We start from the raw sequence: 14,625 nt of genomic DNA on the forward strand, positions 1-14,625 counted from the left end.
AGTTGTTGTGATACAGTAAACTCCACCCATCTGGCATTCAAATCAAGTTAAATCTAACACAAAGAATTTTCTGGGGCAGCTATTTGACCTAGATTTGGTCAAAGTATCTGCACTTGTTCTGCAGCTGTCTTTACTTGGTTTTCTATACACATTGTGCATACTGTGCAGCAGAGTTTAAACATGGGTCACATGGATTGCAGGTCTGAGATCAGGCCCGATGAGTCAGCAGCTGATGTCCAAAGATAATGGCAACATGTCGGAGATATATGAAAACCAACAAACTTTGCTTGCATTCAGAGCATAAGAATGATGAGTTGGAGCATCATTTCGAGGATTTAGCAGCCTGTTCAGTATCTCTACAACACATCAACATGTTCCCCCTGTGCTCACCTGGGGTATCCTCCATAAAAAAAACCCCACTAAAAACATGCAAGAAGATCACCACCTGACCAAAGAGGAACTGATCCCCGGGCACGACCGTTGGCTGGCAGCCCACCGCTCCTGGTCTGCCGCGGAGGAAGACTTACCAGGATGGGTTAAATGCGGAGAAAATAATTTTACAAAGCATGGTGTGTGTGCAGTCTCCTCCCTGTAGCATGTGTGTGCATTAATTAAGTGAAACCTTAATCTTGATCTTAATCTCTTAATTAGCTAGTTCGCTCAGGTGCAAGCCGGTGCTAGCTGGTTAGCATGCTAACTTCAGTAGCTGCAACACAATACATAGACGTCTTTGACGTAACGTCAGACTGTTACTTCTACACATTTTGTTGATAATTTCACTCGTTTTTTGAATGTTTTCTATTAAATTTCTTACATATTGCTCCTTTAAGCAAAGCTGTATTATAAGAGGTGTTTTTAATTGTACTCATTTGGTGAGAGAAATGGGGCAGCAAAAAGTCTGTATCTGTGTTTGAATGATAGTCAGCACTCTTGTTGCCCATCTAGACTTGATGTATTGGCCAAGGAGTACAGCGTCACCAGGCTGCTCTTTGGAGAGATCCATGCCGGCTGCTGACAGGAGGAACTCTCTGTCCGGTAAATCTGCGCCCAGGTCTTAAACAGGCCGAAGCGAGCTGCAAGGAGAAAGAAATCCCGTCTGAAGGTACGGGTGAAGAAGGCGTACAGGAAGGGGTTGGAGCAGGAGTTGATTGGGTAGAAGAGGACCAGCAGCAGTTTGGCGTCTGAGACAGTGATAAGAGGGAGCTTGAGGGCGGCCGAGACAGCAAAGAAGGAGATGGGAGCCATGCAGACGAAGTCGGTGAAGATGAGGACGGCCATGCGTTTGGCCACGCGGGTGTCGGCGTGGGCCGGCGCTGACGCTGGGTTGCGGATTGTCAGGTAGATGCTGAGGTAACAGACGCACACACAGAAGAAGGCCAGGATGTTGAGGAGGAGAAGAGACACCACATAGACCTGAGACTCCAGAGACTCCACGTCCATGGGCAGGCAGATACTCACCTGCACCGCAAATAGATGCAGACATTTAAAAATCACACAGCGTTCACCGGCCTTGAATGTGCTGAATTTCCACATCATTACCTGGACGAAAAAAGGTAGTCTGCAGAGTTCTGCACCAGTTAAAGCCTCTGAAAAGGCTCATAATGGACCAGTAGGCTACAAAAACAGACACCTACTCTATGTGAAAGTAGCTTTATATTTGGATAAACAAAGAAACTAAGCCACCAGCTTAAGGTCGGCAAATAAAAAATGAATTTCATGTAATCACCAATATTTGATTCCAAAAGTAAAAGTGTGTTTGCTGTCTCTCAATAGGATACTGTCGCACTGTCAAATAAAGGCCACAAGAAATCAGAACACAAAAGACCAGTGAAGCTATTATATAAGCTACACATGCTGTTTTCCCAGTTGTCTATGCCTAGCAGAATAGCATATAAGGATAGCTGGAAAATGGACCTTTGAGTAGGAACTTTAGAACGGTTACTGGTTTTGGAGCACAAGCTGCCTTTCTGAAGAGAAAGAAAGCCAGCGTATCTGTGAATTATCGTTTCAGAAATACATTACAGTTGGGGGTTTGAATAATTTTTGCTGAATCAAAACGAGTAAGTTGATTAATTGACTAGTCTACTGACAGGAATAATTGCCAACTATGTTGATAATCTATTCATTGAAAAAGCAATTTTTCAAGCAAAATGACAAACGTCTAATGGTTCCAGGTTCTCCATTGTGGGAATTTGCTGCTTTTCCTTGAATATCTTTGAGTTCTGGTCTGTCGGTCCAACAAAAGAAGACATTTGATGAAGCAGAAAATTGTTATGACCATATTTTGCTCACAAACAATTAGCAAACTAATTGAGAAAATAATTGGCAGATTAATCACTAATGAAAATTATCCTTGTTTGCAGCCCCATTGGTTGAATATCCTCTCAGACATGTATACAACTTTCCATTGTTCTTTTGCAGAATCTTTGCATATTTTGGAAGCTTCAGTTGTGGAGTTTGAGTTCATGCACCATCTTGCAGCCACAGCTGCCTGAACCCACGCAAATTGTGAAGGGAGCAGACAATAAAATGCTCCCCCAAACTGAGAGCACAGGGGACCTGAATGAGAATGAGGCGCCCACCTTGCCGTAACTGCTGACCCCGACTGTGGGCAGCAAAGCGGCGAGGAAGGAGAAGATCCACCCTGCTGTCATGACAATACACGCGTGTCTCAGGCGAATTTTACGGTCGAGCCGCAGAGCGTGTGTGATGGTGTGCCAGCGCTCCATGGCGATCGCTGTTAACGTGAACACTGACAGCTCACTGGCAAACACCTGTAATTTACACACACATTTATTACAATACATTTCAATTCAAACATGAACATTTATGAGTGCTGTTATTTATGTGCAGCTGTCGTATGTTCTGTATGTTGCAGAGGACTCCATGCATGCACACGCACCGTGAAGAAGCCCGCAGCCCTGCAGCCCAGGCCCAGCTGCCAGTCCAAGGCGTGATTGTAGTACCGGCCATGAGTGAGCATGTCTACAGTTGCTATGACTACCAGGTAGATGCCCATGCAGAGGTCAGAAAAGGCCAGGTGGCACATGAGGAAACGGGGGACAGTCAGTTTGGAGCGGCTGCCTGAAAAAAAGAAAGAAAACAGAAAGTCTTGGTACCCGAAAACAATAAAAGGTCCTCATGTTGATATTCTGTCGCAAAAGAGCTTAGTTTTGTCGGTATGTGAAAACTTTCTGATTCCAGTTTTGGGAAAGAAATGGAAGTAAATAAGGAAAGAAATGAGCACATAAAGACAAATGCAAAGAACTGTAAAGTGGATGAAAGAAAGAATAAACATGAGGAAGGAAAGTAGAAAGTAAAACAGAAGGAAACAAATGTTGAGAGAAAGTAGGACAGGATGAGGGAAGGAAAGAAATAATAAAAGAAGGAAGTTCAATTATTTCTTAATCTCATTTAGAATCAGTAAACTTTTTATCTACAAAGCTCTGTAATTAGAAGGAGCAAAGAGTACATTTGCTTCTTAAATGTGGTGGAAGACAAGTTTAAAGTCTCACAAAATGGAAATACTGAAATAAAGTGCAAGTACTGAAATTTTTTAATCAAGTAAAACAGTTGACTAAGTGTTTTTAGTTGTAGTTTGTCTCTTTCCAGCTCTGAAAGCAGTACCTTAACTTCTAACGTGCGCACAGGCAAAACACAAACAAAAACCCAAAATATATTCTCAAAAAGAATACAAAGTACTCACAGAATGGGTCAGTTTAAATGCCAAAAAACGCTGTTTCATACCTAACAGGACCAGAAGTACGGCTGCGTTCCCCAGCAGCGCGAGGATGGAGATGATCCAGATGAGGACCCGCAGGGGGACGGGGGACATGATGTCCTCACAGGGGTTAAAGTCATCTGGGGTCGGGCTGCAGGTGAAGGAGGTGGAGTTGGAACAGTGGTCCTTGTAGAAGTGATGGATATCCTGAGCCTTGGGGTGGGAGCACAGGGAGTTCCAGCCCGATCTAGCACACAGTAACTACAGTGTTAGTTTATACATACTAATGAAACAGTAATGGAGTCATACTGAAATATTAATAGTAAAAATACAACATTGCTATAATTTATATTCCTCTTAAGTGGTGTACTTGTCAATGAAATGCACAATATGTCACATTTTTGCATTAGAATGTCTAAAAACGGCCTGTGTTTTTTGCTGAGTTGTTTTCTCGCATCATTCAAATGTTTCCAAGACTGTTGAAACTCAGAGAAATCTGTAATTTTATTCACGGTGCATTTTATTGGTCGACTGTCAGTGGCGACACACCAGGTGATACTTCAGGTAGTGAAAAAGGAAGTCAGCAAATTTCAAATGATTGTCTTTAGACTTAAAACAAACAAGCTACAATGTCACAAATAGTGAGTGCCAGACAGAGCCAGGCTAGCCGTTTCCCCCTGTTTCTTGTCTTTATGCTAAGCTAAGCTAGCTGTCTCTACATATTTAGCACACAGAGCTGACAGTGGTAGTATAACTCCCAGCAGGAAAGCGCATCTTTCACAAAATTTCGATCTGTCCCTTTGATGATAAAGTGCTCAGCTTTTGATGATGGCGCACACACACCTGTTCCGTTTGATGTTTTGGAAGGCGCAGCAGTGTGACGAGTATGTCAGGTTGGCCTGGTGGAGTTTGGTGAAGAGCTGCAGGGGAGGAAGCTCCTTCAGATGGAAGGCGGACTCTGCGATCAGCTTCTGGAGACCACCAAGGATGAAGTCCGGCAGGGAGCTGACGGCTGTGTGGGAAACGTCCCTGCCCAAAGAAACACAAACTATTTGGTATTTAACAGAGGAGTCACTTTAATGCCAGAATTCATGCTATTTCTAACAGATGTCTTCTTTGTTTGCTTTATGTAATGGGCGTTAAACCAGTGATCAGTTTTTTATTTTTCTGTGGAAAAACCCTGTGGATTAAGAGAAGAATTTCAAGTCAGCAAAAACTCCAGTGTTGCTTGAATAAAACTCAAATTTCCTGAACAGAAATTTCACAGGGAGAGCCACTGTTTGAATGCCAAGTGATTACCAGGAAATGGAGAGACATTACAGCAATGATAGCCCAAAAGAAAAAGAAAAACACTCTGATTGCTGCTTCAATAGAATTACTGTAGGTGTCTCTTTCTTTGGGGAATACACAGGTTAAAAAAAAAAATCTCTCTTGTGTTAATGACTTCACCTGCTTTCGGTTTATTTTTACCTTAATTTTGGCAAGTTTCAAGCATTTTTTTTTTTTTTGAGCCTCCCCACACATGCCGCATTGTTTCTTGTTTCTCTCTCCTACATCCTGAGTTTAATAAGCGATGATGAGCAGGGTGAATCATGTAGGCATGAGTTACTGTTGGATGTCATGCTTACAGTACCACCAACTCACTGGAACCCACAAAGGCGTTGGGATTGATGTGAGTAAGCTGTTGGTTGCCTCTTAGGAATCTGAGAGAGAGGACGAAAAAGAGAATTAAATATGTGAGCTTTTCATTTTTTCTGGTAAATCTCCTGTTTGCAATTGTGTCTCCGCCTGTGACTCACAATCTGCGCATCTTTGTGCCGTTGAAGGCGTCACTTGCCACCTCCTTGATGCCATTTCTGGTGAGCCGTCTGTCATTAGAAAGGGAAGCCAAATTACAGTCATGTGGCTGCAACACAGAACAGTCCCAACAGTAAACTTATCTGAACTATCAAAGCTAATTTTAGTGTGTGCAGTTCTTTCTTTCTCTGTATAAACACATGAATTAAACTGTATTTATTGTTATGTAAAACTTCTTCTCCTCTTTCTTCCTTTTCTGCTTTTTAGCTGGACAGCTTTGGACCTCGGGAAGCTGTAGGCTGACATATTTCCATTCGAGTAGTGACACAGTTTAAAGGTACTTATTTATAAGTACACTTCCTGCAATTAAAATGATACTTAAAGGAACAGTTTGACATTTTGGGAATTACGCTGCTTCCTGACAGTTAGAATGAGCAAATTTTCTGAAATATGTAACTTTTGCTTTGAGTAAATCTTGCAATAATGCAATTGGAAAGTAGTCATTTACATATTTAACACAAATTTTGGAAAATTTAATAAATTAAAAAAAAAAAAGTGTTTGCCGTCAAATGCACGTTATCTTTAAAGGTAAATTATTATGCAGGAGAACCACACGTCAGTGTTTTGTTATTCTATATGTTAGAATATTGGGTTATTTTTACTTATGTTTTAGCTACTTTATGTTCTGCTCGTTGGTTTAATCTACAAAACTGCATCATATTTAATAAGCTAATGACATGGTTTGTATGTGAAATACTCATTTTTAAAGTAGTCACCTATCAGAAAAATGCAGTATACATGCAGTATATTTCTCTTTCAAATACAGTGGAGTACAATTAAAGAAGAATTAAAGTAAAAAATGTACAGATACATCCAAATTGTACTTGTGCAAATGATTGCTTTCCATTATTGTTGATCAGTCAACTTTACATTGGAGTAGTAGTAGTACTAGTCATATGAGCTGCAGTTACATTTACAGTAATCTTAGTATCATAAGAGATTTGAAAATATTTCTTTTAATTTCAGATTTTTTTGCTTAAGAAAAAGAATTAATGGCAAAATCCATTCATGAGCAAAATAAAAATATGTCTCTCTGAATTGCTGAGCCCGATTCAGTCGACCTACATATGGTATAGACCTGAAAGGGGATTTTCAGCAGGATCTACTGCTTAAAATGGGAACAATGGTAAAAAATAAAGAGGTGATGTGAAGCAGTAAGTGTGTTAGAAATGCAGAAAGGAGAGAAGTGGGAGAAGACAGAACTCAGTAAAGAGGGCAGGGAGCATTTCAGGGAACATTCATCATTGCACATGTAATGCCCACTCGGAGCCGTGTGAGGGTGGAGCGCATGTTTCTAAAAAAGTGATGAGTCTCTTACATCTTGCCGATAGTTTGAGTGCAGAGGCCTCTGAAAGCATTGGCGGGGACTCTCTCTATGTGGCTGTTTTCTTCCAGGTCACTAGGCAGCACGCAGATTAAAAACACAGGATAAACAACAAATAGAAGTCAATAGTTTAAGTAGACTTTCAAGTAGAAGAATGGAGGTGCAGAATATTAGGAATGCATGCTGCAACCCCCTTCAAATCTATTAGCCCCTTTGAAGCTGATAAATATGAGAAGGGAGAGCAGTTTGAGGATGGATCTTTAAAGGCTGGAGACGAGGTGGTTTGTATTCCAGGTACTCTGTTCTGCAAGGACCACTCAGTGCGTAGGTTTTAACTGCAGCGTTATTTGTTTAATGGTGTGATTTCTTCTTGTGTGTGCATACAATAGCCTGTATGCTCAGATGCATGTGGGAATCGTGGTGTGTGGGTGTGTGTTTCAGCGTACATTTGTAGTATATTGTGCACTGTGTGGAGACCTACAGCAGAAAGTCTTGGGCCGTGGATTGGATCTTGGTGAAGTCTGGGAAAATTCTCAGCTCGGTGTTGGAGACGGTCCTGTGATGTGCAGATTAAGCAACAAATGTTACTACTTTCACAAGGTGACCTCTGAAAAGCAGACACTACGACTGAGTCACAGTGATAAAATCAGACAATGTAGCATTCATCCGTGTTGACTGAGATAAAAATTAACAAGGGAAGAGCTTCCAAGAAAATTCAGAGAGAAGCTCATGTGGCTGAAAGATAAATCACTTCAGGAGCTCCGTGTTCCAAACGACTGGGCAAAAACACGTAACAAGTTCAACGTTCAGTATCTCTAAAACATTTCACTGTAAAACACTGATTATTCAGAGCTGAGACAGAACAGGTATTCAATTTGGAAATGTGATCATTTCAAAACAAGAGTAAGAGTCTACAGCAACGCTAGCAGCTCTGTGAGGTTGCACTTACAGGCACAGTGGCGCTTTGGTTTGAGCTAAATGCTAACATCAGCGTGCTAACATCCTCCTTTTCAGCATCTCAGTTTAGCCTGTTAGCATGCTAATATAAGAACAACGCAAAGAAGAGCTAAGGCTGATGGGAATGTCTTTATTTTTTGTTTTTATTGGTTTTTGGACCAAAGACCAACGGACCTTGTCAATCCATAGGGCCACACTAGCATGGCTAGCATGGCTTGAAGCTGAACATATATTTTTTAAAAAAAGCAATATTTTGCATATGAAACCGTATTTTGGAACAAAACTGAAACATTTGTTCCTAATTAACAGGATTTTCTTATCAGTGTGTCCTAAAACATCATCGAAATCAGAAATATTAGGGATCTAATTCAAAACACAATGGTCTTGTGTTGAGGTGCCCTGGATTACAAGTTGAATAGTTAAATAGTAATAATTTTTTGCCATAAACTCTTCTGTGTATGTGTCCCAGTTCTCACACATGGAGACAAACATAACAGTAAAAGTTCTGATAATGTCAGTAAGGCATTTTGGTGATATACTTTCTTTATAAACAGTCAGAGACTTTTCGAGTTATTTTGCAGTAAATTCATTTAACTAGGCTGAAATGATGGTTAGCTTTTTTCATGTGACACTTGATTTATCTTCCAGGGGATCCGTGCTAATTAAAAAATGATGTCTTTGGTCGTGTGGGGCCCTGTCAGAAGTAGGCCTGTCACCCATGACCTATTTTGGACTGACAATCAGTTTGAAAAGCACAAATTGCAGAGGAAAGCCTTCTTCCCCACTGCAGTACTCACAGATACTGCAGTTTCACAATGTTCTTGAACGCATCCGGATGGATGTGTCTCAGGTTTTTGGAATTTGTTATGATTCTGAAAGAAACACAGACATCATGTACTCACTGATACAACTGACTTACAATCACAGGGATTCACCACTGCCATCTATAGCCAGTTATACTCACATCTCGACGAGTTCAGGGAGGTCAGAGAAAGCAAAAGCTCCTATGCTCTCTAATGCAACATTTTCAGTGATGACGCTGAGGGAAACACAAATGAATAAATGAAGAGTATGACATGTATTGAAAAATTCAGCTGTTAGATTTCATTCACACTTATTCTTTCACATATTTTGTCTCCACCTGCCTGCAAAGCTTACTCTACAACTGTTTGGGTGATGAGCTTTCTCAGAGTTTGCAGCCCTTCTTGTTCCAAAACAAAGACTAAACACATGGGCATGTTGGGTAGAAATACGTCATGAGCGCTGCTTTTTAGGCAGCTGTATACTCACATGCTGGTGAGCCGCGGGTGCCTGGCGAAGGCAAAGGCATCAATACTCTCCAGCATGTCGTTCTCCCTTATGGTGCTAAGGTTGGGGTAGTGGGGAAGCACTTGTTAATCGTAAAACAGCAATTTTGGGAAGATCTGTGCGCAAGAAGGCCAAAAACATCAACATGTAGAGAAAGGAAGGTTCTGAACACTTACAGTAGGTTCAACATAAGGATTTCAAATTAAAGGAAGGACTATAGGAAGCTCCACAGATGCATCATAACACAAAAAGTAAAATGAGGATCAATACAAAAACAATCAAGATGTCAAAACATGCTTCCTGATATCTTTTTCAATGTCCTTTATCTGCAGGGACATTTTGCAGTTTGACTTGAATTTTAACTTTTTTTTTTTTTTTTTTTGGATCTAAGTATGCAAAGAATTCCTTCTCCTTCCTGGAGCATTCAATAAGACATTTGGAACACAGAAAAATCAATTTTTATTAATAAATTATAATACACACACACACACACACACACACACACACACACACACACACACACAAACACAAACACATATATATATATTATATAAAGATAGATTATTCCAAACTTCCAATTACAAATTACTGTGAAGACTAATTTAATTTGAGCAAACAAAAATCTAATCTATTGCAGGGTTGCTGCTATGCACAAAAGCCCACAATAAGAGACAAATACAAGCCTGTAGCACAAGTATAATTCAATACTTTTGAGCTCTCTTGTTTCCATCAGTTTGGAGGATTTTATATGTAATTTAAACTGTATGAATGTAGGGGAGAATTCTAACACTCCAGCTTTATTAAATTCAACTAAACATGAGACTGTATTACCATCAAATTCCCTTAATAACACCAAATCTAAAGAGAAATTTGACCATGAGGTCTGAACATAGACTCTTCACCCTCCTCCGCACTTCTCTGTTTGGATGATCCATTCGCATTTTAAGTGTTTTGACCTCTTCAGTTCATTATGTTCCACGTCAGAGTACAAACAAGAACAACAGACACATTCACTTACATTTTCCTGAGGTGCTGCAGGCTGTCGAGGGCGCCCTGGGGAATCGTTCGGATCTGCGTCTCGTTAACTATCCTGTTGATACAGAAGCAGCCGCTCACATCTCATCAGCTCTCAGCGATACACTGATAACAGAATTACTGTTGAGAAATCTTTAGAAATCATTAGTGCCTGATTTTGTTGTGTGCTGGGTTCAGCAGGGTCAGTGAGGCCATGACCAGTTAGCCTATTGACACATGTTAGGGATTTTGTTTTTGTGCAAGAAGCAAACTGTTTTGTGCACTGAACGTCCAGATTTTGCATCTGGTCATTGTAGATGGCATCTGAAATGTTCATTCATCGCTGCATACTTGCATACCTCCACTGCCCTTAAGCCTTGACCTTCGAACAGAGCGGAACAGATGAGAACACACACATCGCCACCTGGGAGCTCACAGTACGTCTCTTGGGAATAGTTGCTACTGTTGCCATAGAGTACGCCCTTGTCACTGTGTGTGTCGACTGCATTTGCTTGCATGCTTTGTGAGTAAGATGATGTATATCTGCACTCTGTTGCCATGGATGTCGAAGTGCATGTTTGTACAAATGCTTGAGGTGATGCTAATCTTTAATGCTGACCCCCACTGCCACCATCCCACCCCTCCTCGCTGTGTGGCCTTGAGATTCCTTCAAAACGTTTCAACGGCCAAAACAACAAGCCAGTGTTTACTCCGTGTGGCACTAGCCTCCTCTTGCCTCATCCAGCTCAGTATCACTGTCAAAAACACCCAAACCACTTGCAGCGTCGCTTGATACACATGTTTGTATGCCCTGTGTGAAGCTATAGCCTGCAACTTAGCTTAGCATAAAGAATGGCTGGTATAATTGGAGTGGCTAATTTCAGCTAATGGTGGCAAACTTTAGCTAGCTGTGTAACTGACATCGCTGAGTCAGTTCCCCGACACTGCCACAGTCATCTGTTTGTGCTACTGTTATGCTAACTTTTAGCATTTACCCCACATTACACTGTCTAGCTGCCAGTTTTGGTCATTAGTTGGTGGCAATAATGCACAAATGCAATGAGGAAGAAGACTGCAAGCCTGTAAAAATGGATGCAAACAATGCATATTTTAAAGGATAAGAAAAAGGTTAATGTTTTATGAAGGAAGAAAATGCATTCAGCACATTTGCAGAATGTGTTGTGAGAAATGCTGAATGCAAAAAATACTTTTGTTCGTTTTTCTTCTTCATCTTTAACCTGTGGCTACTTGGTGGCTGTAGGTAGCTGCAGTTATATTGGGAGACACTGAAGATGAGCAAACATTGTTTGCATACATTCCCTGAGTAAACGAATGTTTAATAAAACCAGAATTGGCAAGTTCATTGCAAAATTCAGTCAAGAGGCGATGCATTATGGGAAATGTGGGTTTCCATGTTTTTTTGAGACTACAATTGCAATTAGTCATTTGGCAAACACTTCTATCCAAGGCGACATACATATGAATTCACACACCAATGGGGCTGGATCAGGGCAGTTTTGGGGTTCACTATCTTGCCTAAGGATACTTTGCAATGTGGACTGCTGAGGCCAGGAATCGAACCACCAACCGTCTGATTAGCAGACGACCGCTCTAACACCTGAGCCACAGCCGCCCCACCATTGACCTATAGTGCAAACTAAACGTTGGGATATCCTGGACCTTGCTCCTTCGATTTTGTCACTCTTTTCAAAAATCTGTTTCTTGCAAGCCCCTTAATTTTATAGAGCTGCAATATTAAATTTATGGTGAAGCCCTTTAATGTCCCAAATGAACTGAAATAAATACATATATAAAATAATAATAATAGAAAAGGAAGACAGGAGACGAACATCGTGCATTGGTTGAGCAGGATTTCACAGGCTACATAAGAGCTTATCCTCTGGTTTTCTGTGCAGTTGCAAAAAGTAGAAGAGGAATGAATTAAGAGCAAAGCAGCATTATCATTGACTGTGATACCACAAATGACTTGCAGAAGCCTATTAGCATTCTTAGACTTCCCAAACGATTTCTCTGAGATGTGAAACAACTGTGCAGCTGATCAGCAAGCAAAATGCAAACATCTACAAAAACTGCAGCAACTTTGCAGATATTTGTGTGCATTGCCGTGTATGTGTGTACTCACAGGTATTGGGTGTCGGTGGAGATGTTGGAAGGAATATGTGTGACCCAGAAGGGCAGGTAGCAGAGGGGCAGGTAGCAGAAGGACATGGTTTGATTGGGCGAGCTGGCCTCAGATCCAGGTTTAATGTCCATCTCAGAGCCAGGCACCGAGGCTGCTGCCGTCTTTATGATCACAATCATTAACATGATCAGAATCACCACCATCATCACTGCGGTCTGCCCACGGTCCAGATTGTTGTATTTTAGATATTTCCACTTTTAAAATGTCCTTGTTTCTCTTCTTCTTTTGCCTCTTCTCACACTTATCTTGTCTCTGTTTTCCTGTCTGTGTTTACATGCATGCAGGCCTTCCAACAGAGCCCGCACTCCACACTGGATTTGAATGTTTTTGTCCGTCTATCCTCTCTGGGTTCACCACCAGGTCGATGAGAGAAGAAATGTGCTTTGGTGCTTTCTGCCATGCAGTGGTGAATAACGGGGGCGTGTGAAAAGCTTTATGGGTGTATGTGGATGTAGGAGGTCTCTGGCTTGTGTGTGCGAGTGTGTGTGTGTGTGTGTGTGTGTGTGTGTGTGTGTTTCTCCTTCAAAAATCTGGTTCCACTTTTAATTCCACTTTGATCCTTAAAATCTTGCTTTCAGATCAAATCACACAAGCAAGAAATCCCAAATCACTGAAGCCTATGATACTGGATGAAATGTGAATGCAATCTGAACATGACTCTCTTTGTGGACTGTATTTATGTCTTATTCAAAACTGATTTGAAAAATCATTCACTGTAACAATCCATCACAAGACCTCGCCTCGTTTGTCACGTAAATGGCCGAGTGTCATGAGGGAAAAGCTGGAAAGTTGAATAGCAAATAAAGTTAAAAATCTATATGCCTAACATATATTATTCAAGAGTGAAATCAGTCTTGATCAGACTACACAATTTTTTCATCCATGACCCCACTGGGGAGGCGGGTGAGGCAACTGTCAATCAATAATTCCAGTTTGATGTGGAATTAGTAATGATAAGCATATTTCCACAGTTAGGGCTGAGGATAATGCAACTATTCACCGGGCTGATGATCTTTTTTTGAATGGGTCTTCCTCCCTAAAGGAAATGTCAACAGACGGGTACTGCTGCCACAGCTCATCGGACTTTTCCTCTCTTTCGTTGTCCCAGCCTCAAAATCAGGCTAGATTCATGTTTACCCCTACTGCTGGGCAAGAGCATTTTTGTTAACTGAATTTGTATTATTTGACTAATAAATTAACAGACTGTAGTAAAAAGTTATTAGGCAAATTGGCAATGCTAACAAGCTAACGCTGTGTTCTAGCTTCTAAGTAATGTTAGCTAGCTCGCTGTCACTGCTTAGAAGTTTGATACTTTGGTTTATTTGACACTGTAAAGAGACATTAAATCACATACTACATCCAGAAAATATTAAAAATAACACATTAAAACCCAAGAAATATTTCTGTTGGGATCCTTCTGTGGTGTCTGTGAACCACCAGGTGGTGTTAGCTAGCAAACTTTGTTAGCTTTAGCTTGCAAACTGAAATACTTTACTGTTATATGAGCGTTTGTCCTACAGTAATGTGTACTGCAGTATATGGGTGATTATGTGTATTATGTATATACATGATGCTGCACGGTGGCGCAGCAGGTAGTGCGCGTGCCTCACAGCAAGAAGGTTGCCGGTTCGATCCCCAGGCCAGGCGGGGCCTTTCTGTGTGAAGTTTGCATGTTCTTCCCGTGCATGCGTGGGTTCTCTCTGGGTACTCCGGCTTCCTCCCACAGACCAAAAACATGCTCATTAGGTTAATTGATGACTCTAAATTGTCCGTAGGTGTGAATGTTTGTTTGTCCTTGAATGTGGCCCTGCAATCGGCTGGCGACGGGTTCAAGGTGTACCCCGCCTCTCGCCCATTGTAGCTGGGATAGGCTCCAGCCCCCCGCAACCCCGAAAGGGATAGGCGGTATAGATAATGGATGGATGGATGGATGTATATACATGATGCGATTAACAGTACCTGTACTGGCTGGTGTTATTTTATGAGCAAAGTTAGCTAGCGAGGTAGCCAGCTGAAATGGTTGGTGCTACAGTTACGCTAGCTAGCCACACAATTGCTCCACTGTTACAGATAAATGGTTCTAATTTATGCCAAGACCAAAAACTGGGAAAATGACGGCATTGAACAATGAAATCAACTATTCAAAGTTAAATAAAAAACACATTGATTGGTGATAAAGGAAAATAATCAACATATTCAACGGTATATTTCAAGGGTTCATAGCTTCTAAGTTTCATTTCA

At 41.2% G+C, this 14,625-nt stretch overlaps 1 protein-coding gene across 1 annotated transcript; it reads right to left on the reverse strand.

The window, feature by feature from the left end:
* Positions 1-921: 921 nt before the first annotated feature.
* On the reverse strand, positions 922-12,530 carry fshr (follicle stimulating hormone receptor). The gene is made up of 14 exons (XM_070989949.1): positions 12,325-12,530; positions 10,186-10,257; positions 9,150-9,224; positions 8,824-8,898; positions 8,657-8,731; positions 7,384-7,458; positions 6,897-6,977; positions 5,521-5,589; positions 5,350-5,424; positions 4,565-4,750; positions 3,748-3,968; positions 2,903-3,084; positions 2,583-2,774; positions 922-1,458 (listed from the first exon to the last, which is right to left on the reverse strand). Exons 1-14 carry the CDS (start codon positions 12,528-12,530, stop codon positions 922-924), a joined length of 2,121 nt encoding a protein of 706 aa, XP_070846050.1.
* Between the last annotated feature and the right edge of the window lie 2,095 nt (positions 12,531-14,625).

This window comes from Chaetodon trifascialis, chromosome 21 (assembly GCF_039877785.1).
Source record: "Chaetodon trifascialis isolate fChaTrf1 chromosome 21, fChaTrf1.hap1, whole genome shotgun sequence".
NCBI lineage: Eukaryota > Metazoa > Chordata > Actinopteri > Chaetodontiformes > Chaetodontidae > Chaetodon > Chaetodon trifascialis.